Here is a 25,897-nt window from a genome sequence, read left to right on the forward strand (position 1 = left end):
AAAAAAAAATCCTCACAGTTTGAAAGTCTAAACAGCCTCAGCATTCAAAGAGCAGGAGGCAGAACCATTGCCAAGGTCTGGGGCTGAGGATGCAATAAAGAAGGCCCCAGTGACCATCCGGCTGTGGCGCGGTTGAAGGCATCCTTCACCCCGCCCACCTCCGACTTGCGACATCTTTTCTCCGGACGCTCTCTAACCTCCGGTTCACCTGCTTCAGCCCCTAGGACCGCTCTAGTCCACGCCCTCCTATTACACTCTGACCCCAGGCGCCCCCTCTGAGAGTCCCTTTCGAACCCCCGGGACCCCCGCGCTGCCTCTTCCCCGATGCCCTCCACTCCGGGGCTCCTGCGCCGCCCCCTTCGAAGAGGCCCTCGAATCCCGGGACCCCCGCGCCGCCCCCTCCCCACACGCCGCTCGGCCCCGCCCCCCGCCCCGCCCCCGCGTGGTCCGCACGGACAGACTCGCGCTGCACATCGCTCCCCCCGCGCCCGCCTCTGCGGCTGCGCGCTGGCGGGGCCGAGGCCGAGGCGAGGGGGTCGCGCCGCGGGCCGGCGGAGCTGCTGTGGCGGCGGCGGCGGCTGCGGGAGACAGAGCGAGCCCGGCGGCCGGGCAAACCCCCGAGGGAACGGAGGAAGCGGTCATGTCTCGCTATACGAGGCCCCCCAACACCTCCCTGTTCGTCAGGAACGTCGCGGACGCCACCAGGTGAGCGGCGGCGGGTCCGCAGGTTGGGGCGCGGGGGAGGGGCGGGTAACGGCCGCGACGCAGAGCCCGGCGGGGCTAACCCGCACCTCCCCGCCAGCCGGCCCGGGGCTCGCCGTGGAGGAGCATCTCCAGAGGCCGGCGGGAGTCCTCGGGCTGCTCGGGGCCTGGGCGGGACTCGCGCCTCCGCCCTCCCGCCCGGCCTTCCGCCCCGGCGCGGCCCCGTCTCCGGGCCCCGCCGCCCTTGACCGCCCCTCGCACCTGGGCGGCTGGCCGGTGCCTGTTCCTAGCGGAGAGAACAGGAGGAGCGCCGGCTGCCCCTGTTTGGGAGCCACGGTCACTCCCCGCCTCCGCCCCTGAGAGTTCCTCGGGCTAGTGCCAGCGTCTCGCCCCTTTGTCGTTGTGCAGGGATAAAGCCGCGCATCTCACTACCTAGATGGGAAGGAATTGGGGATGGTGAGAACGCGTTAGGGAATAGTGCGTACCTTGGGCCTTACGACTCCCTTTCCCTGTAGTCAGTAGTCTGGTTTACTTACAGGTGGCGCTGGTTAAATTTTATTTGTTGCACAATTTTATACTGTATACAAAGGATAACTTCAGTGAATGAGATTTATGTGTTTTTCTTTAAAGTTTTGAGTGCAATGTAAACACTCAATGGTTTGGAGAGACTCCCTGTTCGATTCTGTTGCATTCAGCCCACCCGCCCCCCTTTGGAGAATCCTGTCTGCATAGTTTCTAACATTGACTAGCTTATAGCTGTGTCTTTCTCCCTCAATAGGAGCCAGAGGGGATGGGGGGGGATTAGTAGACATTTTCGTTTCACTGGGCTTGCTTAATTTACTCCACAACCCTCCTCCCCATCCCAGTCTTTATAGTTATGCAAGATTATCTTGTGGTCCATAAGGGAAAGCTGAAATTCAGAGTGTCAGTGACTTACCTGGGGCTTCACGGCTGGAAATATATTGGAGCCTTTGACTCCAGCGCTATCAGGAGTAATCATTATAATTTACTTTTGAGAAGTAAATTTTAAGTCTCTTTTAGAAACTTGATTTCTGTTAATAATATATATATATGTATGTCACAACTATAGACTGTGAGTTAACATACTTTTAACATCCTAAGTATGCCTGTGTTTACATGTCTTCGCTCAACTTGTTTATCAGTGTATTACATAGAAAGAAAGCGAAATTTATAATTTGGGTAAGGTTAAACAAACCACTTGTATACTGAATAAGATTGCAGTGCACCCCACTCCAGTACTCTTGCCTGGAAAATCCCATGGGCGGAGGAGCCTGGTAGGCTGCAGTCCATGGGGTCGCTAAGCGTTGGACACTACTGAGCGACTTCACTTTCACACATTGCAGAAGGAAATGGCAACCCACTCCAGTATTCTTGCCTGGAGAATCCCAGGACAGGGGAGCCTGGTGGGCTGCCGTCTATGGGGTCGCATAGAGAAGGACACGACTGAAGTGACTTAGCAGCAGTGCCAACAAAAAAATGTAAGGTTTCCAATTCTAATGACCACAGAAGCCAACCAAGGTAATATGAATGAATGAGTGAAGGTGTCAGGTTAAAGCCCATAGAATGGTGTGGGCTGTTGCAAATGGAAAAGAACATGGGCCATCTCAAGGGGACAGCGGCTGCTGCCAAGCTTTAGCTGATAACGGCTGTATAGGCATTTGGACTTGTGGCCACATCGTTTTAATTTTCAAAAGAAGTCAAAAGCCTGTATTTTGTGTGTGTAAACTGTCAGTTTCAAACTGTTGGCAGTATCTAAGTTGAATTATACGAAATTGCCATTTTTGTAGTTTGAAAAGCTATAAAATATTGGCATTTCCATGTTTCAGCACTTTTTGTTAAATGTTTAAACATTGTGCAGGCCAGATAACACACACAGACACACATGTATGTGTGATGCATGATCTCTGATCTAGATAATCAAGAATGATAATTGAGGTCTATTTATTTCTTTTTCCATCTTTTCCACAACTTTTTAACATTGCCACTGGGCAGTGAAGGGTGGGGAGGGCAATCAAAATCTAGGAGGTTTGAAGTAGTGAAATTACAGTAATCCTAACATTTGTTGAGTACTCATTGTGTACCAGGCACTGTACTAAAAACTTTACATATATTATTTTATCAAGTTTTCAATAACCTTATATAACAGATGAAAATGTGAGATTTTAGAGAGATTAAGAATCTTGACTAAAACTGCTCAGCTGTTGACTAGTGTTACGAAAGTAGAATCATCACATGTAACCTTAATAGTTTTTTTTGTACAAGGTGGCATAGAGTTTAACTAGCAATATGATACCTAGACACATTTTAATTTTTTAACATTTGCTATGCTTGTAAAGAAAATCATTGGGATAAATGTTAAATGGGGTATAAAATTATATACAATATGTTTTCAGTTATATAAAATGAAGGGAAAAACTATATAAACACATAATCCACGCATATAGAAAATAAGCTTAGAAAGAAATCTCTTTGAGTGGTTTTCTTTATCCTGTTTTCAAATTCTAACTGTTAGTTTTATAACAAAGTCAAATTTTATTTAAAAATTTTCTTTAAAGTAGCTGTTTAATATATATAATAAAGCACAAGCCATTATAACATGCAGGTTAGCAAAAAATTTGTTAGAAATGAAATTCAGCAAAAGAACTAAGGAAAGGTTTAAAAATACATTTTGTAATTTTATAATTTGTGTTATGTTTCTCTTCACTGGTGAAATAAGATGTGGATTGGGAAGAATATTAACTTTAAATCTTTTTGTATAATTTTTTTAATGGCAGATACAGTTTTCTAGTGAAACAAAGCAATGCCCAAATCTCAAATAAAACATTCCTGTTTTGATGCTTAACATCATGTTAGGTTGGGGAGCACCGATCAAGTACTTCTCTTGGACATACTTAGTAGCATTCTTTGGTTATAGTGTGTATGAGGCTTACATTAATATTGGTGTAAGTGGTGATGTAGAAAAAAGCATTAAACAAAATCCAGCCGAATTCATGATAGGAAGGCTCAGCAACCTAGTAATAGAAGGGAACTTCCTCAGGTTATGGACATCTATGAAAAACCTTTAGCTAACAACATACTTAATGATGAAACTGAATGCTTTCTCCTTAAGATCAGAACAAGACAAGGATGTCAACTCTTACAACCACTATTCAACATTTTATTGCAGGTCCTAACCAATGCAACAAGGCAAGAAAAATAAAGACATAAAAATTATAAAGGTAAAAGTAAAACCTGTCCCTGTTCTTAGGTGACATGTTTGTTTACATAAAGCTACAGTAACTGATAGTTTCCTTAAGTTACCAGAATATGAAGTAAATTTAGTGAATATTCTATTTGTATATACTAACAGCAAACAACAAAAACTTTTAAAATTCCTTTTATCTTAGTATCAAAAAACGTACTTAGGAATAAGTTTTGCAAAACCACGTAAAAACCTTTGCATTGAAGATAACAACACATGGCCAAGAGCAATCAAAGACCAACATAAATTAATAAATATACTGTGTGCTCTTAGATTGGAAGGTGAACTGTTATGTTATCAGTTCCATCCCAATTGATTATATTATGGATTCAAGGTATTCCTGATCAAATGCTTTTTAAAAATAGGAACAAATTAATTCTAAAGTATATTAATATGCAAAGGATCTGAATAGCCAAAATAATTTTTAAAAAGGTCACTGAAGCTGGAAGGCTTATATTCCCTGGCTTAAAGATTTACTAAAAAGTTACAATAATCAAAATAGTTTGTTATTGGCCTAAGGATAGACGAATAGATCAATAGAACAGAAAGAAGGTCCGTAAATAATCCACACATATAGAGTCAATTGATTTTTGACAAAGGCACTAAACTAAAGCCTTTAGAAAAAAATCTTTACACCAAATGATGCTGTAACAACTGGATATATATGTAGGGAAAAAATGTACTTTGACCTCTGTCCTACATAATTTGAACTGGATCATTAATTGATATATAAAAGATAAAATGGTAAAGCTTTTAGAAGAAAGCAAAGGAAAATATCTGTATGATTTAGGGATAGGCAGATTTTTTATAAGACAAAGTCATTACCTTAAAAGGGAATACTGAAAAATCAGATTTCTCCAAAATTAAAATTTCTGTTCATTAAGAAAGTAAATAGGTGAGCCAGGGACTGGGAGAAAGTATTCAGAAAGCATATATCTCACAAAGGACTTTTTCTAAGAATAGTAATGAACTTTTTTTATAAGTCAACAATGAAAAGACATGTTATTATTAAAAATGGACAAAAACTCCTAAATGTTCAAGAGAAATACATATGAATGTCCAATTAGCATGTGAAAAAGTGCTCAGCATCATTTGTACAACACAAATGTACAAATTGAAATGCAAAAATTGTAATGCAAATTGCAATGCAAATTGAAACCGCAGCAAGATTCCACTTAATACCCTCTTGAATGGCTAAAATTCAAAAGACTGACAGTACAAAGTGCTGACAGAGATGGGCAGAACTGAATCGTACATGTTGTTGGTAGGAGTATAAAATGTTAACCATTTTGCAGAACTGTTTGGCTGTTTCATAGAAATTAAATATATATATCCTCTTTAGCCCAGAAATTCTGACCCTAGAGTAAATGACCCATAAGCATGTAAAGATGTTGAACCTAACTGGTGTTTACAGAAATTAAAATTCAAATAATGAGGTACCCATTCACTTTATATCCTTCAGAAGGCAGGGAGTGAGAAGTTGGATTCTTAGGAATTCTGATGCATGTCTTGGGGAGTATAAGTTGATTTGGCTGTTTTGAGAACATGTAGTAAAGCTGAAGATATGTATACTCTCCAACCCATCAATTGCATGGCTAGTGGTACATCCCAGAAAACTATGCTACAGTACAATTTGCACTTAAAAAAAGGAAGCATATTAAGTGCTCACCCATAGAAGTGTGTGTAAAATTGTGGTTATCCATAACAATAGCAGTACAGAGTTAAAGTGAGTGAACTAGAACACCATGGAGAAATCTCAAGGGTGGAAAAGGCAAGGTTCAAAATTTTACAGGTAATCTGATACCATTTGTGTAGATTTGCAGTAGAAATACAAAGTTATGTAGAGGAATGATGAACACCAGTGATTATCTCTAAGGGAGAAGGAAACAATATCTTACTTCTTAAAAAATACTAAAAATTACAAGTATAGTAAGTATTAAGGCATAATAAATCTTGTTGATGGATACATGGGTGTTTAATATCAAGATAGATTACACCAGAAATACGAAAATAAATGAAAAAAAAAACAGCTAACAGATGGAGTGGAGACTGAATGAGAGCCAGTTCTTTTGAGAAGGTTCATTCCCTCAGACTTCTGGGATTCTAAGTCTCTATGACACATTGCTCTAGCCTCCTTTATATATCTAGTATCCTTTTCTGTCAGCCACTCACATTTGGTTGATGGAATTGGTTGCCTATGAAGGTACTCATTTGAATTCTAGCTTTGCCGCTGGCTGTGTACAGCTTTGGGCAAGGTAACTGCTCTCACTTTCAGTCTGCTTGACTGGTAAATGGTAACAGTAATGTGTCCTTCACTCATTAATACAGCAGGTATATTCTGAGGCCTCCTATATGCCAAGCAACTATGCTAGGTACTGAGATATATTAGTGAAGACATCTGCTTTAGAAGTGATTCTCAACCCTGAGCCTCAGAATTGCCTATGAAACCCTTAAAAAAATTAAACATAACTGGGGCTCATCATGGGAAGCACAAATTAGGTCAGGGATGAAAGGATCAGGCTGGAATGCCTGCTTCTATGACATCTCCTTTATAGATGATTCCAATATTCAGGAATGGTTGAGAATTTTTGCTCTGTTAGTCTGTGTTTTATGGGAGCAGGAATTGTGTCTTTCTTGTTCTCCATCATATTCCTAGAGCCTGGCCCATAGTACATACTCAATAAGTATTTGTTGAATGAATAAGTGAAAGAAAAAGACATTGTCACTGTCCTCTAAATCTAAAGTTAACAGTCACTCAGGAAAGGCAGGCAGTTAAGCATGGTATAGTGAATAAAATAATAAAAATAAAATGAAGTTGTCATGATATCAACATAATATTGGCTACTTGGTCAGTGTTAGTTGAAACTTTATGTAATTCTTAAATTAATATCTCTAGCTTTAATCACTGACTTCTAGTCTTGAGAAAAAATAAAATTGAATTTGTATAACCAGTTTTCAGTTGCTCATAGAATAGAACTTTTATGGCTGTTCCACCATCACCTCAAATTTGGCATTTCTAAATGTGAAAGTTTCTTCTTTTGCCTCTCCTCAATCTTCAATCTAACTCTCTTTTCCAGCTATCTAATTTTTATCTTGGACACTATCTTTCTTCCAGTTGCCCAAGTTAGAAGCTTTGTACTCATCTTTGGGCCCTTTTTTCTATGGAGTATGTTTTGAAATACTCTTTAATTCCTCTAAGCCGTGTTTTGTGCTCATAGCTGGTTTTGAATCTCTAAGAGCTCCATGAGGCAGTAGGATATAGTCATTAGGAAGCCAGACTAGTGTCAGATTGTGGGAGTTTGCTTCCAGCTCTGTCTCTTGCTGACTCAGTGATGTTAGGTGACTTTATCTGTCTCTACCCTCATCTGTAAACAACATTTGTAAAGATGTTATGGGAATTAAGTGTTCTTAAGGTGAACAGTGGCTGGTATGTAAATGCATTATAAATGTCAGATTTTAATGCTAAGTGTTTTGTCTCTTCAGTTAAATTGTAAATCCTGAAGAGAAATACTATGCTATGTGTTTCCTTGGTGTCCCCTCTTTAATATCTATGACAGTAGAAAGCATGTAAGTGACTCAAAAATACTTGCCAGATTTGAGGCTCTGGTAGTTATTTTTGCTTTATGTTTACTAATAAAGCATCAATTTTTCTTTTAAAGGCTGAGAAATAACTTTAGAACTTCTTTAGAATCTTATTGCTATCTGACAACATTTAACATAAATATGAAATTATAGTGAGACAAATAAATGTGTTCTTAATGAATAGTTAATAGTACTCTGTATTTTGACAGTTGAAAAGTCTGGTAATAGAAGTAACTTTCAAAAGTGCATATGCTCTATATAAAATAAATAACCAACAAGGATCTACTGTATAGCACAGGGAACTGTACTCAATATTTTGTAATAGAAAAGAATTTGAAAAGGAATGTGAAAAAAAATATAAAAACTAAATCACCATGCTGTACACTTGAAACTAACACAGTATTGTAAATCAGTTATACTTCAGTTTTAAAAAAGCAAAAAAAAATAGTGAATGTGCTGGATCAGTATCCCCAGCCTGAATAAACATAAAAGCCACCTAGAGTGCTTATAAAAATACAAATTTCCAGACCTCTTGAATCAGAATCTCCAAAACTTAGAACTGAGAATTTGTCGTTTTATTTTTTCTTTCTTTTCTAAACCCTGGGTGATTCCTATGAGAGACAATTTTAGATAATTCTAGTCTGGAAAATATACTTTCTTCTGAAGGTTTCAACTGAATTTCTGTAGGCAAAATATTTGAATCTAGCTATTCATATTTCTTTACCTTATTTCTAAAATACTTCAGGCCTGAGGACTTGCGCCGTGAGTTTGGTCGATATGGCCCTATAGTAGACGTTTACATTCCACTTGACTTCTACACCCGCCGCCCAAGAGGATTTGCTTATGTTCAATATCCTTTATTTTACTGTGTGCATGTGCATAGACTACATACATGTGCATATACATATATGTATACACACACATACTCAGGAGCATATTTTATGAAATAATATTGCCTAATTAAATGTGTTTATTTCTTTATCTCAGAAAATCTAAAGCAGTCCACAGTAGCTGGCAAGCGCCCCTCAGTTTGAACCAACCTGTTAGCTAGAATCCAAGCATAAACCGAGCAGGCGAGACAAAAGGCACCTAAAGTTCAAGCATCAAGGAGTAAAGAGGGAGGGTGGACACAGATATAAAGACCTGGAAGAGGGGAAGTCTTTACCAAGCAAAAGACAAAGCCAACACCAGGTTGAGACTTCGGCTTTCCTACATTTACTCAGAGTTCCAGGATCAAAGCCAAGTCTGATTTTGTTGGTTCTGCGTCTCTTATAAAGTCCATCTTGCAAGCCCTAAAGAATAAAGGTCAAGGTTCAAGATCAAGTGACACTGAGGTAATTGCCTAAGTCTCATTTTGTATTGCATTACTTGAGCTTTTTCTGTTTTTAAAAAGTTAAACCAGCGACAACCTCCTGAAATACAGCTAGTTGGTTTATATAGTTTGTTTCCATTTTAGTTAGGTTTATTATATAATTTACATAGATAAGGGAGTTCCGTGGGATATATAATTCCAGATGTTAACAGATTGTTCATAGATGTTAACAGATTGTTTATATATTTCTTTTATAATAATATCCAAAGTAATAAAAACATAAAGGTATTTTAAAGCAGTAGGTTCAAAGTCAAATATGATCACTTTTAAAGGACCAAATCGGTTTTGAATATATGTTTTAGCTCACTTATATGTGTGCACGTTTGTTTATAAGTAAATTTCTCCTAAATTAATTTAAAAAGCCTTTTAATGAAAGTAATTTTAATTTCAGAATGAAAGCTTCTGTGTACTGATTTTTACCTGAAATACTGAAAAACCTGGTAAATCTTTTACCTAAGAGAAGGGAGTGAGTCCTGCCTAAATGTTTTATTTGATAATACTAGCCAGTGTTGGACTTATTCTCATGTTTCAAATTACATGCATTCTACAACTTTTAATGTATACATTAAAAATACAGTTAAAGATTTGTTTCTGTTCTTTTTATTTTCAGACTCACTCTTCAGAATCATAATGGGGCATTTGTTTTGATAGTGATATTTTTTCTGATTTTTCAATTATGTTAGAGATATGACCTTAAAAACTTGAGCTTGTTTTTCCTAATAATTTCATGCCACCTGTAAATTATTAAAAAAAAATAATATTTTTGATATCTGATGTTCAAAGTGTCCTTAACAGCTAGTCATATTTGAAGATGTTCGTGATGCTGAAGACGCGCTTTATAACCTCAATAGAAAGTGGGTATGTGGCCGTCAGATTGAAATACAGTTTGCACAAGGTGATCGCAAAAGTAAGTGTGACTTAATAGCAGATCTTGCTTTTTTAGCAGGATGAGTTTCAGCAATGACAAATTTTTTAATTTAAAATTATTTCAGAATATAATACTATTTGAGTGGCTTATTTATTGAATGATTGTTTATTGAGGTTTTCAGGTAATGAATTATAAATCTTGAACTTCATATTCTAGCACCAGGCCAGATGAAATCAAAAGAACGTCACCCTTGTTCTCCAAGTGATCATAGGAGATCAAGAAGCCCTAGCCAAAGGAGAACCCGAAGTAGAAGTTCCTCATGGGGAAGAAATAGGCGGCGGTCGGATAGCCTTAAAGAGTGAGTACAAAATAAAAGGGGATTGAAAACTTAATTTTCTGCTGTTTGCAGAAAACATTTTAAAGAGTTTTCAAAAACAGGACACCAGAATCATTTTATTTAATATAAATAAAGAATCAACTTTTTTAGAAGGATATGCTCCTCTCAATTTATAATGTATTGTTATTTTAACTTGGGTTTGTTAGATACCTTCCAGTGTGTTCATTTTATGACAGACTTAAGTTCAACCTTTCTAATAGAAAGATAATATATACTGAGGAAAAAAGCAAAAATTTAAAGTTGTATACTAGACAATAAAATGAGGATTTTAAATAAAAAATTTTTAAATGAACCCCCAAATTAAGAATATGAGGCCTGATAATTAAAAACTCATGTGAAATAAAATATAATCATTTGTGAAAGAAAGTTGACCAAAATGTGAATCAATGTATTTATAAAAAGCAAATTATTTCAAAAATAAATTCCAAGTATGGTAGTATTGTAGGAAGAAAATATAAAAGCACTAGATTTTTAAGAAAAAGATATTTACAAGTTATCTATTTTTCCTGCTAGGAGTTAGTTTCTGTTAGAATAATAGGAAATTGCAGTGGAAATTACTTGATGCTGTTTTAGTCATAACTGAAATTGTATTAGCATACCTAAATTCTACCACTTACTGTTTTTCTCTTGAGTTTTAATGCTGTAGTTTTTTTATAGGCATATGGAATTTTAAGGTGAATTCTGTTCGTATAGATTGATCAGCATTTACACTCTTTCTATGAGTAAAAGGAGTTGACTCTCCTGGGACTTCCTTCACAATCCAGTGGTTAAGTCTTCGGGCTTCCACTGCAGGGGACTTATCTTGGGTTTGATCCCTGGTTAGGGAACTAAGCTCCCACATGCCACATGGCGCAGTTAGTGATAAGAAAAGAAAGAGTTGGCTCTCCGGGCCATATATCTAAGCTGTCCAATGACAACATAACCGCAAATCAGAGCTGATCTGTAGAGCAGCTCACTTTCACTCCACTCTCTCCGTTCCTCAACTCCCAGGAGCCTATACAAGGAAGACACACCAACATAGGGTGTGTGTACCTGAGCTAGACAGTCTTTACCCCAAGTACCTAGTTCTAAAAACAAGACTGTAAAGTGGCCTGGCTCCAGTCCCTCCAACCAAGTGGAAAGAAAAGACAGGAAGAGAGAAATATCTGAGAATCCTGATTACTAGAAAATGTGGCCGATTCAGAGCCCTAGAATCTTAACATGTCAGATCAGTCCCTCTCCTTGGGTTTGAACCAAATGTTTTGATTTTGGCACATTCTTAGGGAGGCATGCAAGTAAGAGGAAGCCTTGAGTTCCTTTTATAAGCCAGGAGAACCCAGGTCAGGATTGAGCCATCACCAAGGTGGGTGAAGAAATATTTAGGAACAGTTATGTTTTGGTCTGGAATTTGATTCTTTTTATCATACTTGGTCTGATAGTGTAAGAATATAAACCTCCCATGAATCTGTGGAGAATAATCCATTTTGTTCCATGGCTAAAGGAAAGCCATTTTACTACTGATTATTTGAGATTTTGACACCAATATACTCAAATACAAGTTACATTTATAGAACCTAAAATGTGGTGAGAACAAATTAAGAAATTTTATATGCCATGTGTGTAGCAAAGTCACACCAATACCACTGGTATTGCTTCTGACTTCACAAAGGACTTGAGTAGTATGAATGATATTCAGCATTTCACATTACTATAAGTTAATGGTTTATATACAAAAAATCAAACTAGATATAATATTGTACCTAAAGCAGTACTTTCCTAACTTACTAAATGATAACCAGTGGTCTTGGTGAAAAAGAGTAAAAGAAAAGGAGAAAATTGTCCATCTGATTCATTAAAAATATAAGCTGTTTCCAAATGCATTAGAGCCTTAATCAACCAACTTTTCTCCTGATTGATCTAGAGAAGTGAATATTCACAGCATTTTCTGCCTTCTAGTGGCAGTAAAGTATACTACTTGTCTGGAGAAAAATAAACAAAAAAAGACTCAGTTCCCAGTCACTGTGGAGTATCAGGAATAGAAAGAACCACATTTTCTTATAAGACAGTATAGTTCTACTTTGTTCTAGTTATAGTTCTAGAGGATAAGACTGTTGCTTAAACTCTGTGACCTCAGTGGTTTTTGTTTGCAGTTACATTGTTTGTTGTTCAGCCACTCAGTCCTGTCAGACTCTTCAAGACCCCATGGACTGCAGCACACAGAGGGTTCCCTGTCCTTCACTGTCTCCTGGAGTTTGCTCAAACTCATGTCCGTTGAGTTGATGCCGTCCAAGCATTTCATCCTCTGTCACACCCTTTTCCTGCCCACACTCCTTGCCAGCATCAGGGTCTTTTCCAGTGAGCCAGCTCTTTGCATCAGGTGGCCAGAGTATCAGAGCTTCAGCATCAGTCCTTCCAGTGAATATTCAGAATGTTTTCCTTTAGGATGGACTGGTTGGATCTTGCCGTCGAAGGGACTTTCAGGAGTCTTTTCCAGCACCACAGTTGGAAAGCATCAATTCTTTGGGGCTCAGCCTTCTTTATGGTCCAGTTCTCACATCTTTACATGACTACTGGAAAACCATACAGCTTTGAGTATACAGACCTTTGTTAGCAAAGTGATGTCTCTGCTTTTTAATATGTTGTTTAGGTTTGTCATAGCTTTTCCTCCAAGGAGCAAGTATCTTTTAATTTTCATGGCTGTGGTCACCATCTGCGGTGATTTTGGAGCCCAAGAAGATAAAGTCTGTCACTGTTGCCATTGTTTCCCCACTATTGGCCATGAAGTGATGGGACTGGATGCCATGATCTTCATTTTTTGACTGTTGAGTTTTAAGCCAGCTTTTTTACTCTCCTCTTTCATCTTCATCAAGAGGCTCTTTCCTGTTCACTTTCTGCCATTATGGTGGTGTCATCTGCGTATCTGAGGTTATTGATATTTCTCCTGGCAATCTTGATTCTAGCTTGTGCTTCAGCCAGCCTGGCATTTCGCATGAGGTACTCTGCATATGAATTAAATAAGTAGAGTGACAATATACAGCCTTGATGTACTCTTTTCCCAGTTTTTAACCAGTCCATTGTTCCATGTCCTGTTCTAATTGTTGCTTCTTGACCTGCATATGGTTTTCTCAGGAGGCAGGTAAGGTGATTTGGTATTCCCATCTCTTGAATTTTCCACAATTTATGTGATCTACACAGTCAAAGGCTTTAGCATAGTCAGTGAAGCAGAAGTAGATGTTTTTTGAAATTCCCTTGCTTTTCCTATGATCCAGTGGATGTCGGCAGTTCGATCTCTGGTTCCTCTGCCTTTTCTAAATTCAGCCTGTACATCTGGAAGTTGCACTGTAGACCCCTGGCTTAAAGGATTTTGAGCATTACCTTGCTAGCAGGGGCAATGAGCTCAGTTGTTTGGTAGTTTGAAGATTCTTTGGCATTGCACTTCTTTGGAATTGGGATGAAAACTGACCTTTTCCAGTCCTGTGGCCATTGCTGAGTTTTCCAAATTTGCTGGCCTACTGAGTGCAGCACTTTAAGAGCATCATCTTTTAGGATTTGAACCAGCTCAGCTGGAATTCCATCACCTCCATTAGCTTTATTTGTAGCGATGCTTCCTAAGAACACTTGACTTCACACTCTAGGATGTCTGGCTCTAGGTGAGTGATCACACCATAGTGGTTATCCGGGTCATTAAGACCTTTTATTGTATGGTTTTTCTGTGTATTCTTGCCACCTCTCCCTAATATCTTCTACTTCTGTTAGGTTCATACCATTTCTGTCCTTTATTGTACCCATCTTTGCATGAAATGTTCCCTTAGTATCTCTGATTTTCTTGAAGAGATCTCTAGTCTTTTCCATTTTGTTGTTTTCCTCTGTTTCTTTGCATTGTTCACTCAGTTCTTTAATCTTTCGGCTGCTGTTTTTGGCTAACCTCTTAGAGTCTTACATGTGCAAAGTAGATAGTGGCCAATGACTTAAGGAAAATTTATAGGCAGAGTTTAGGGTGGGGTGAGGTGGTTTATCTGCATTTTCCTCATCTCTAGGATTTTTGTCTGTTAAGTCTTAGCTATTTTGATGGCCCTGAATTCCAAGCTCTGTCTCTTCAGCTTAGTCCAGTAGCTATTTTCTAGTTGAGCTTAATTCTCCCATTCTGGCTTTTGGAAAACGGTCTCAGGAAAAGAGCTATGGCTTATAACCCTTCAAGTTCTGCTTTTGTTGGTTATTCTCCAATGCCTTTTAACAGTTGTTTTATAAGTGTTGTCTCAGTTCAGTTCAGTCGCTCAGTCGTGTCCGACTCTTTGCAATCCCATGAATTTCAGCACGCCAGGCCTCCCTGTCCATTACCAACTCCCTGAGTTCACTCAGACTCACATCCATCGAGTCGGTGATGCCATCCGGCCATCTCATCCTCTGTCATCCCCTTCTCCTCCTGCCCCCAATCCTTCCCAGCATCAGAGTCTTTTCCAATGAGTCAGCTCTTCGCATGACGTGGCCAAAGTACTGGAGTTTCAGCTTTAGCATCATTCCTTCCAAAGAACACCCAGGGCTGATCTCCTCTAGAATAGACTGGTTGGAACTCCTTGCAGTCCAAGGGACTCTCAAGAGTCTTCTCCAACACCACAGTTCAAAAGCATCAATTCTTTGGTGCTCAGCTTTCTTCACAGTCCAACTCTCACATCCATACATGACCACAGGAAAAACCATAGCCTTGACTAGACGGACCTTTGTTGGCAAAGTAATGTCTCTGCTTTTCAATATGCTATCTAGGTTGGTCATAACTTTCCTTCCAAGGAGTAAGTGTCTTTTAATTTCATGGCTGCAGTCACCATTTGCAGTGATTTTGGAGCCCAAAAAAATAAAGTCTGACACTGTTTCACATCTATTTCCATGAAGTGATGGGACCGGATGCCATGATCTTAGTTTTCTGAATGTTGAGCTTTAAGCCAATTTTTTCACTGTCCACTTTCACTTTCATTAAGAGGCTTTTGAGTTCCTCTGTACTTTCTGCCATAAGGGTGGTGTCATCTGCATATCTGAGGTTATTGATATTTCTCCCGGCAATCTTGATTCCAGTTTGTGCTTCCTCCAGCCCAGTGTTTCTCATGATGTACTCTGCCTATAAGTTAAATAAGCAGGGTGACAATATACAGCCTTGACGTACTCCTTTTCCTATTTGGAACCAGTTTGTTGTTCCATGTCCAGTTCTAACTGTTGCTTCCTGACCTGCATATAGATTTCTCAAGAGGCAGATCAGGTGGTCTGGTATTCCCATCTCTTAAAAGAATTTTCCACAATTTATTGTGATCCACACAGGCAAAGGCTTTCGCATAGTCAATAAAGCAGTAATAGATGTTTTTCTGGAACTCTCTTGCTTTTTCGATGATCCAGCAGATGTTGGCAATTTGATCTCTGGTTCCTCTGCCTTTTCTAAAACCAGTTTGAACATCTGGAAGTTCATGGTTCACGTACTTCTGAAGCCTGGCTTGGAGACTTTTGAGCGTTACTTTACTAGCATGTGAGATGAGTGCAATTTTGCGGTAGTTTGAGCATTCTTTGGCATTGCCTTTCTTTGGGATTGGAATGAAAACTGACCTTTTCCAGTCCTGTGGCCACTGCTGAGTTTTCCAAATTTGCTGGCATATTGAGTGCAACACTTTCACAGCATCATCTTCCAGGATTTGAAAGAGCTCAACTGGAATTCCATCACCTCCACTAGCTTTATTCGTAGTGATGCTTTCTAAGGCCCACTTGACTTCACATTCCAGGATGTCTGGCTCTAGGTCAGTGATCATACCATCATGATTATCTGGGTTGTGAAGATCTTTTTTGTACAGTTCTTCTGTGTATTCTTGCCACCTCTTCTTAATAGCTTCTGCTTCTGTTAGGTCCATACCGTTTCTGTCCTTTACCGAGTCTATCTTTGCATGAAATGTTCCCTTGGTATCTCTAATTTTCTTGAAGAGATCTCTAGTCTTTCCCGTTCTGTTGTTTTCCTATATTTCTTTGCATTGATCTCTGAGGAAGGCGTTCTTATCTCTCCTTGCTATTCTTTGGAACTCTGCATTCAGATGCTTATATTTTTCCTTTTCTCCTTTGCTTTTCGCTTCTCTTCTTTTCACAGCTATTTGTAAGGCCTCCCCAGACAGCCATTTTGCTTGTTTGCATTTCTTTTCCTTGGGGATGGTCTTGATCCCTGTCTCCTGTACAATGTCATGAGCCTCCGTCCATAGTTCATCAGGCACTCTATCTATCAGATCTAGTCCGTTAAATCTATTTCTCACTTCCACTGTATAATCATAAGGGATTTGATTTAGGTCATACCTGAATGGTCTAGTGGTTTTCCCTACTTTCTTCAATTTAAGTCTGAATTTCACAGTAAGGAGTTCATGATCTGAGCCACAGTCAGCTCCCAGTCTTGTTTTTGCTGACTGTATAGAGCTTCTCCGTCTTTGGCTGCAAAGAATATAATCTAGCCTTTTAATATAGCTTTTTTTTAATGGGAAGATTGTTCTAGAACAAGTTGCTCTGTCATGTCAAGATTCAGAAGTCCTCCATCTAGGTTTTTGTTTTTATTAACATTATTTAATATTCTTAGATATTTTCTTTTTATCTTTTTTCCCCTTTCAGATTTTCTTACCTCTTAGGAATTATGTAACCCAGACTAAATATGCAAAATATATTTTTCAGAACTGACTCATAAAAGATACCCAGCAAAGTCAAAATCTTTTGGTCAAATATTACAAACTTGTACATATTTTTGAACCAAAAGCACTCATAATAAAATTAGAATTTTTTTCTCCAACAAAAGCACAACTAATGTTATGTAAAGTATATAAGTTCCTGAAAGTGTTGTTTCCTAACCTATTAACTATTTTTGTACGAAATATATACTCTGACGTTATGGATGTTTGCAGGTCTCGACACAGGCGATTTTCTTACAGCCAATCTAAATCTCGCTCCAAATCACTACCCAGGCGGTCTACCTCAGCAAGGCAGTCAAGAACTCCAAGAAGGAATTCTGGTTCTAGAGAGCGGTCAAGGTCCAAGTCCTTGCAGAAAAGGTCCAAGTCAATAGGAAAATCACAGTCAAGCTCACCTCAGAAGCAGACTAGCTCAGGAACAAAATCAAGATCACATGGAAGACATTCTGACTCCATAGCCAGATCCCCATGTAAATCTCCCAAAGCGTATACCAATTCTGAAACAAAAGCACAAACAGCGAAACACTCTCATTTTCGATCACATTCCAGATCGCGGAGTTACCGTCATAAAAACAGTTGGTGAACAGCAACAGAAGAATGCTCTGTAGTGTTAATATAGGTTATTAAACTTCTCATTATGTTGAATAAAAATTCTTGAAGGCTTACAGAAAATGTGAGTTGATATTAGTTACTTTGGGCATGTATAAGAAATAAAGGCTCTCTCACTTGGGTTAATGAAGATTTGGTCTAAGGACCCACACCACAAATATGATGTGAGTGATGTCCCATTTTATGGACCGTTTTTTGCTTACATTGTGGCAGAAGAGTACTTTTTAGAGGAAATGTATAAAGTGGAACTAAATTAGAAACTTTGATTTGGATATTAAGTATTAACAGTAATTAAAAAAAATATTTTTTACTTTAAAGCACTTTCATGTAAAAGTAATGATGACTATATAATTGCATAAGGCAAACTTAAGACTGTTTGACACTGTACGTCTCCTTTGTGTTTTCTCTTTAAACTTGGGGCAATTCCTGATGGTATTAGTTCTGTATCACAAAATACTGACATTTCTAAAAGTGGAGTTTATGTAGAGATCAAGCATTCAAAAGATACTCTTTCCTAGGCTTAAAAAAGGTTCCTGAGTGGAACAGTATAGATAAATTGATATTAAGTTATATCCTGTATCATGTTCATTCATGTCAGAAATATCAAAACATTTGAAAAATACTGAATTTTGAATGGTTTGAGACTGCTATAAAAATGATGTGCAACACTCATAGTCCAAAAATATTCATATCAAGCCTTATACATATGAAGATTGGTACATTTTATATAAAATCACATTTTATACCATTAATTCTGCATACCTACTTTTCATCTGTTACTTAGTGGTTTCTTTTTAGAGCTTTTGTTCAAGGACTTTAAATGGTATTAGAATAAGTCTTGTTTATTTTTGAAAATGTTTAGTACCTTGTATTAAACTCAAGACTGCATTCTCAGAAAACATCTTCTCAGTACGGGATTTACATTACACTGCCCTTCGTTTTTTAAAGCCAAATAGCTTTATTGATATTCTTTTGTAGTTGTTAAAACAGAATTTCTTTAAAAATGTGTTTGTAGTTTATGTTTTTCAGAGGGTTTGGTAGTATTTGTGATAAAATGATTTTGCATATGGTTATTATAGGGGATATATTTATAGAGCTCTACTTGTGTACCTTGTTGAATTATATTGAAATTAAAAGTTCTCAGCCCATACAGTTAATATTTGTATCTAGAATGCTTAAAAAAAAAAATCTGTTTTATATTTTTAGCATATAGGAGCCAGTGTTGCTTCTGTTTGTTTTGAATACAAATTCCATTTTTTTTTTTTTTTTGCATTTTACATCCTGTGTGTAAGAAATAACTTTACAAAATAATTTATATGCTGGTGGTAATTGGATAAGTACCGTAAATTCGTGTATTCTGTACTTTCTGAATAGATTTTCTCTCTTTAATCATAGCAAAATTTATTTCAAAACTACAGCTCTTTGAGGTGTTCAGATGTAATAAAAATTAGTTATAAAATTATGTGGCACTATTGAAAATTGAAAGGATAGTCTGAAGAAAGAGCAAGACAAACAGTAATTTTTTGTATTTTCTAAATAAATGTTTTGGTTTATGTACACATATATGTAGTTATTGTGGATACTAACTATGAATTGATTATAGTGTCTACATTTAATCACATTTTAGTAAAAAGTTAATAAGGCAGTGTTTCTGAACATGCTTAATCCTTCGATTTACTCTGATTTGGTTTGTCCACTGTAATTGCTAGACTGCTTATGAGGATGCTGTTTGGTTTGATGGAAAAACTGGAATGATAATAGTTTAAACTTTATGATTATTTAATATGTGCTTGGCAATGCTCTGTAAAGTTTAACATTACTCACTCATCACAAAAACTTTATGAGGGGAGTACCACTACAGATAAGGTAAGTGAGATGAAGAGAGGTTAAATGACATGCACAAACAAGGTCACACAACAGACTTTGTAGCTGGGTGGTGGCTGGGCTCCATACTGCCCTCCCTGATCAGCTTGCTTGTCTTTTTGGAAGACGAACGTCTTTGACAGATATATGCTAAACTAAGATAATATTTAGAGGAAAAGGAGATAATAGAATTAGGAAAAAAAAAAAAAACAATTATAGGCTTCAGTGAAACTGGGTTCTGTGAGTAGAAGTTGATTAACAATTATGCTGATACCCTGGAAAATTGTATTCTGGGTACATCTGTTCTAGGATTCACTTCTGCTATAGAATTGTTTCTTGGGCCAAAAATAAGAGAGGATACTTAGGGTAAGATTGTTAAATAAAGCAAATGTATCACCTATCTGTGATCATTTCCTTTAAAGATAGTATATTTATTCAGGTACTTCCCCAGTTTAAATATAGGGGCACTTCCTACCTCCATTTTTTCAGGATTCATAGAGGATCAGATATGTCAGAGAAGGTAAAGATGGCCACTTTGATTGCTTGTTTTCTTTCTCTTGTAAATAATACACATAATTGCTGTATGCTGCTGCTAAGTCACTTCAGTCGTGTCCGACTCTGTGCGACCCCATAGACCGCAGCCCATCAGGCTCTGCCGTCCCTGGGATTTTCCAGGCAAGAACACTGGAGTGGGTTGCCATTTTCTTCTCCAATGCAGGAAAGTGAAAAGTGAAGTGAAGTAGCTCAGTCGTGTCCAACTCTTAGCGAACCCATGGACTGCAGCTTACCAAGCTCCTCCATCCATGGGATTTTCTAGGCAAGAGTACTGTAGTGGGGTGCCATTGCCTTCTCCTAATTGCTGTATAGCAGCTGGCATTTTGCAGCTGCAGACAGATAATGGGGGAACATGCTAAAATTTTTTTATCAGGATAGGATTTAATCTTGTGCCACTGGGCTAGTTATCTTTAAATGTACAATATTAACTAATTTCAGGACTTTATGTGTTATCTGAGATACATATATATTAACTTGAGATACTACTATTCTAAGACATGCTCTTCTATTATAAATAAATACAAGTATCTCTCTTTATTCCAGTTCCATTGCATGAGGCAAAATCAGAGTTTAAAAGAAGAAACATTTAGAAATACTTTTACAATTCTTCTAAAGAAAAGTGAAAGTTGCTTAGTCATGTCCAACTGTTTGCAACCCTAGAATTCTCCAGGCCAGAATGCTGGAGTGGGTGGCCTTTCCCTTCTCCAGAGGATCTTCCCAACCTAGGGATCAAATCCAGGTCTCCTGCATTGCAGGTGGATTCTTTACCAGCTGAGCCACAAGGGAAACCCAAGAATACTGGAGTGGGTAGCCTATTCCTTCTCCAGAAATCTTCCCAACCCAGGAATCGAACCAGGGTCTCCTGCACTGCAGGTGCATTCTTTACCAACTGAGCTTTTCAGGGAAGCCCATAATTCTATGGAGAAGGCAATGGCACCCCACTCCAGTACTCTTGCCTGGAAAATCCCATGGACGGAGGAGCCTGGTAGGCTGCAGTCCATGGGGTCGCTAAGAGTTGGACACAACTGAGCGACTTCACTTTTCACTTTCATGCATTGGAGAAGGAAATGGCAGCCCACTCCAGTGTTCTTGCCTGGAGAATCCCAGGGACAGTGGAGCCTGGTGGGCTGCTGTTTATGGGGTCGCACAGAGTCGGACATGACTGAAGCGACTTAGCAGTAGCAGCATGATTCTAAACTACATTAAAATTGTAATTTCCTACTTGGAGTTAAAAATTAAATTTGTTTTCCAAACAGGGTAGCAGAGTATCTGGAGTACTTGTATAGCATTGCTGCTTATGCAGAGGATCTTAATCCAGCATCATGAAACCAAAGCTTCAGATCTAGCACCTGTAGATTTTAAAACAAGTCTGTCACTCCTAGTAGTTTGAAAACTAGTGGTTCAGTGATACATCCAGATACCAGTCTCAAAACTCATATATTCAATTAGAGAACATTTAAGCATTAAGTGAAGATTATGAACTTAGCATCTGAATCACTCCCTTGATGAAAATAGGATATTTAGGATCATAGCATTAGCTCCAGCTTTGGTCTTCCAGGTCAGTTTAGGCCCTCTGCAAAATTTATATCTTGTTCAAGATGCTCTTAAATCAAGCAAATTAACCAAGCTTGTGCATCCCAGACCAGGCCCCATTGCCTCACATAAACAGCCTCAGGGGAGTAGGCACTTCATTCTTGACTGGGCTTCCCTGAGTGCCTCCCGGCCCCACCCCACACTTAGAGAATGTTCCTGATGCACTGATCCCATCCCAGGAACACAGTAGAGCTGGGACAGTCCACAAAGAAGGTGGATGGACTATAAAGGAGTCGTGAAGAAATTGGGAAGTTAAAAATAAACCTAGGCTACTATACCCCAGTAATAGTCCCCCCACAAAACATGGTATAATGTTTTAAATATATTGGGGGAAAGGGTTATATGATTACTCTTCTTGAAGCTTTTTGTTTTAGGAATATACAACAATTTTGAGTATATGAAAAAGTATCAACTTGTGGAAGTAGATGCTCAAGGGGATTGATGGTTACCATTTTTAAATGTATTATGCAATTTAAAACACCATATTAAACCTACCTCTTAAAGCCTACTTAGTTTATAAACTAGTATTTAAATAGGTTATAAATTAAAATCAGGAATATCTTACTGGTGTGTCAGGTTTCAGGTTCTTTCAGAATGTGGATAGAAAATTTAAAGGGTCAGTCTCCAAATGAGAGAATAACTTGACCACACATTTATTACTGTTTGATCTTACGTATTACAGCTTGTGTAGGATGAGTAGTTTCTCAGGAAAAGTATAACTGAAACAAGAAGCAAAGTTACAGCTTCCCGAATTCAGGAGTATATTATATGAACTAAAGACCTAAGAACTATATGCTTTTTAGAAATGGATGTAGATGTAGATTGAGGAAACCCAGGATTCTTTGCTATGAGCAGCTGTTTCCTAAAGAAATAACTACATTGTAGTTTTCTTCGCTTACTCCTGATAAGTAGTCTTAAAATGCTGTTAAATTGACTTATTTCAACAGAAATCACAATATAAAATAGTCTTCCAGGCTCAAGTGATACCCTGTTTCAGTAGTAAGAAAAAAAATTAATGCTTTTTTTGTGAGGTGAAACTGAAAACCATTCCTTTTAAATTTGTGAGGCAGTATCCACTTTGTTGTAATACTTTACACCTTGAGGAAAAAGTACTCTGATGTAAGCTGTATAATTGATTGAATGTTTCAGGGCATTTTTACATTTTAAAAATGAGAAGGAGTGTTACTTAAATTTATTTTAACACTGAAACATAATTTCATAAGAACCTTAAGGAAAAGCATTTACATTCATCATTGTCAGTAAACCTTAAAATGTTCAATGTAGCTGAATTAGAAATACTCAGGCTCTAGTTTTGTTAAGATATTCATTATAATTTTTAATGTGCATATTAAGTCTAACCATTTATTGTTTTATACTTTATAATTTATTCCCTAGTCTTGTCATATAATCTATGTGGAGTTTTTTTTTAATGCCACTTAAAAACATGGATAATAAAATTTTATTCCATGGTATCTCATGAAAAGCACTTGTATAAGGTGCTCTTAGCTGGTTGTCAGTAGTCAAGTATAACTAATACTCAAAGAGGTTTTGGTGACCACACTTCTGTCCATCACCTGTTATCTACTTTTGACTAAAATGTGGTTTTACATGAATATCTATCATGGAAAGTGGAACTACACTTGAAGAATAAATGTAAACGCTTTTAACTTTTCATTAGCTCCACGGATGTTAATTCAGCATCAGAGGTTTTAAAGAGTGGGAGCCAGAGAGTTGCATGCTGCTTTGTCCATCTACTTCCTGGTCACCTCAGTGCTAACCAGCCCTTTGCTGCTGCTGCTGCTAAGTCATTTCAGTCGTGTCCAACTCTGTGCGACCCCATAGACAGCAGCCCACCAGGCTCCCCCCTCCCTGGGATTCCATTTCCTTCTCCAGTGCATGAAAGTGAAGAGTGAAAGTGAAGTCGTTCAGTCGTGTCTGACTCTTAGCGACCCCATGAACTGCAGCTCACCAGGCTCCTCCATCCATGGGATTTTCCAGGCAAGAGTACCGGACTGGGTTGCCATTGCCTTCTTCAACCAGTCCTCTAGCCATCCCCTTTCTTCTCCTTTTGGCATCTCATACAAACAGGTATTTCCTTACACTGCTTGTGGATCATTCTTTAACTTTCCTCTCAAACCGTGGGAAGTTATGATAAATGCCTTTCAGAATCTCAATAGTCTCCACCTACTTCCTCCTACTCCTCTAAATTTAGTTTCAAGCTTTAACATTTATTTCAACATTAACATTAAATAACAATTGTCACATTTCCCAAATAAGCCAGTGCTTAAATGCATTATCATTTCTCTAATTTTTCAGTTCTTAATTTACAATGACTTTGGTATTTCAGTCACTGACTAGAGTTGTGTTATTTTAGAAGTTAGGACCAAATAAGCAGCCTAGTTGAAAGTGCAAAGAAAAAACATTCAGTTTACAGCCTCAAAAGATTGACTTATTTGTGCTTTATATTTAATGTAAATGAATTTTTGGAATTGTTGGCAAATACTCAATTTGTGTATAATACAGGAGTAATGTGGTTTAATCGCTAAATGGACCCATGAACTGCCTGCCAGGCTCCTCTGTCCATGGGATTTCCCAGGCAAGAATACTGGAGTGCATTGCCATTTTGTTCTCCAGGGGATATTCTCCAACCAGATATCAAACCCAGGTCTCCTGCGTTGCAGGCAGATTCTTCCCTGACTGAGCCACGAGGGATGCTACTAGGATATTCATTATAATTTTTAACGTGTATAAGCAGCCTTCATTTTCCCTAATTCTGTTAACATTTTGTTGTAGAAATCTTTAGTGAGGTAATCTTACAATGAATACCCATATACTCATTAATTACATAGAGTCTACAATTGAACAGTAAATTATGCTTGATTTATCACATCTTTTCCTCAGTTATTTTGATTTTTAACATTTAGTAAATTTTTGAAAATTGGAATGTTCATAAGTAGGCTTTTCCAGTTAGCAAAAGAGTGATCAAAAAATCTTGATTATCTTTCATAAACATAATCCTGTTTTCTTAGTTTTAAAATTCAGGGTGTGGTTTCAAAGATCACATGATTTACAGTAACCTAACTTAAAAAGCCTCTTGATGAAAGTAAAGTGGAGAGTGGAAAAGTTGGCTTAAAGTTCAACATTCAGAAAACAAAGATAATGGCATCCGGTCCCAACTTTATTTTTTTGGGCTCCAAAATCACTGCACATGGTGACTGCAGCCATGAAGTTAAAAGACACTCCTTGGAGGGAAAGTTATGACCAACCTAGATAGCATATTCAAAAGCAGAGACATTACTTTGCCAACAAAGGTCCGTCTAGTCAAGGCTATGGTTTTTCCTGTGGTCATGTATGGATGTGAGAGTTGGACTGTGAAGAAGGCTGAGCGCCGAAGAATTGATGCTTTTGAAGTGTGATGTTGGAGACGACTCTTGAGAGTCCCTTGGACTGCAAGAAGATCCAACCAGTCCATTCTAAAGGAGATCAGCCCTGGGATTTCTTTGGAAGGAATGATGCTAAAGCTGAAACTCCAGTACTTTGGCCACCTCATGCAAAGAGTTGACTCACTGGAAAAGACTCTGATGCTGGGAGGGATTGGGGGCAGGAGGAGAAGGGGATGACAGAGGATGAGATGGCTGGATGGCATCACTGACTTGATGGACATGAGTCTGAGTGAACTCAGTTAGTGATGGACAGGGAGGCCTGGCATGCTGTGATTCATGGGGCCACAAAGAGTCAGACACGACTGAGCGACTGAACTGAACTGAAGAAACATTTAAAGAGATTGGACGAGTGCACAGTGATTAGGACCCTGGGAACACTGACTGAAAAGGGAACTCTAACCTTTGATAATCCTTTTGTTCTATTAATGTGAGAGCCCTTAATGTCTGGTCACTTTAAGGGTAATTTCAACTTTGAAAGGGACTGTTAACAGCCATTATTTTATAGCAAGATCTCCCAAATTGTATATCTTTCCAAGATTTTGATAGGAAGAGCCAAAGGCCTCTGGTTCCATGCGGCCAAGCAGAGTGAAATAAAGATCTTCCTGTTTAAAGACCTTACTGTTAGAAGGCAATTTGAGTTCAATTAAATCAAACATTTCCATGTCAGAAATAATCAAAAAGTCACCAGAATGTGTTCATCCTGCCATCTTCTCAAGATTCTAGACTGGTTTGTAATTCGGCTTTGACAACTAATCAAGTTAATTTCTAATCTTAGAACAAAGGAACTATCTGTAATAATTTAGGAGTAGCTTGAAGGATCCTGTGGGCAGAGGAGTCTGGCAGGCTACAGTTCAAAGGGTCACAAAGACTTAGACACAAGTCAGTACAAAGCACATGTAGATACGGGGCTTCCCTTGTGGCTCAGCTGATAAAGAATCTGCCTGCAATGCGGGAGACCTGGGTTTGATCCCTGGGTT

At 38.3% G+C, this 25,897-nt stretch overlaps 1 protein-coding gene across 4 annotated transcripts; it reads left to right on the forward strand.

Annotated features, from left to right (window-relative positions):
• Positions 1-262: 262 nt before the first annotated feature.
• On the forward strand, positions 263-23,149 carry SRSF12 (serine and arginine rich splicing factor 12). Of its 4 annotated transcripts, none has more exons than XM_070796086.1 (5): positions 263-705; positions 8,292-8,396; positions 9,722-9,825; positions 10,003-10,144; positions 17,071-23,149. In XM_070796086.1, exons 1-5 carry the CDS (start codon positions 641-643, stop codon positions 17,438-17,440), a joined length of 786 nt encoding a protein of 261 aa, XP_070652187.1. In that variant the 5' UTR covers positions 263-640; the 3' UTR covers positions 17,441-23,149. The 4 variants fall into 4 exon arrangements, with proteins under 4 accessions (XP_070652187.1, XP_070652190.1, XP_070652188.1 ...); XM_070796087.1 differs by lacking the exon at positions 8,292-8,396 and adding an exon at positions 8,534-8,880 and having other exon boundaries at positions 511-705; positions 9,702-9,825; XM_070796088.1 differs by lacking the exons at positions 263-705; positions 8,292-8,396 and adding an exon at positions 8,534-8,880 and having other exon boundaries at positions 9,714-9,825.
• The last annotated feature ends 2,748 nt before the right edge of the window (positions 23,150-25,897 follow it).

The sequence above is a fragment of the Bos indicus genome, chromosome 9, assembly GCF_029378745.1.
Source record: "Bos indicus isolate NIAB-ARS_2022 breed Sahiwal x Tharparkar chromosome 9, NIAB-ARS_B.indTharparkar_mat_pri_1.0, whole genome shotgun sequence".
Lineage (NCBI taxonomy): Eukaryota > Metazoa > Chordata > Mammalia > Artiodactyla > Bovidae > Bos > Bos indicus.

Excerpts from the sequence above, each read along its gene's own strand:
- SRSF12 (XM_070796086.1), top strand. The coding sequence starts at position 641 with ATGTCTCGCTATACGAGGCCCCCCAACACCTCCCTGTTCGTCAGGAAC. Across the intron at positions 8,397-9,721 it reads AGAGGATTTGCTTATGTTCA|ATTTGAAGATGTTCGTGATG; the intron begins ATATCCTTTATT and ends ACAGCTAGTCAT. Across the intron at positions 9,826-10,002 it reads TGCACAAGGTGATCGCAAAA|CACCAGGCCAGATGAAATCA; the intron begins GTAAGTGTGACT and ends TTCATATTCTAG.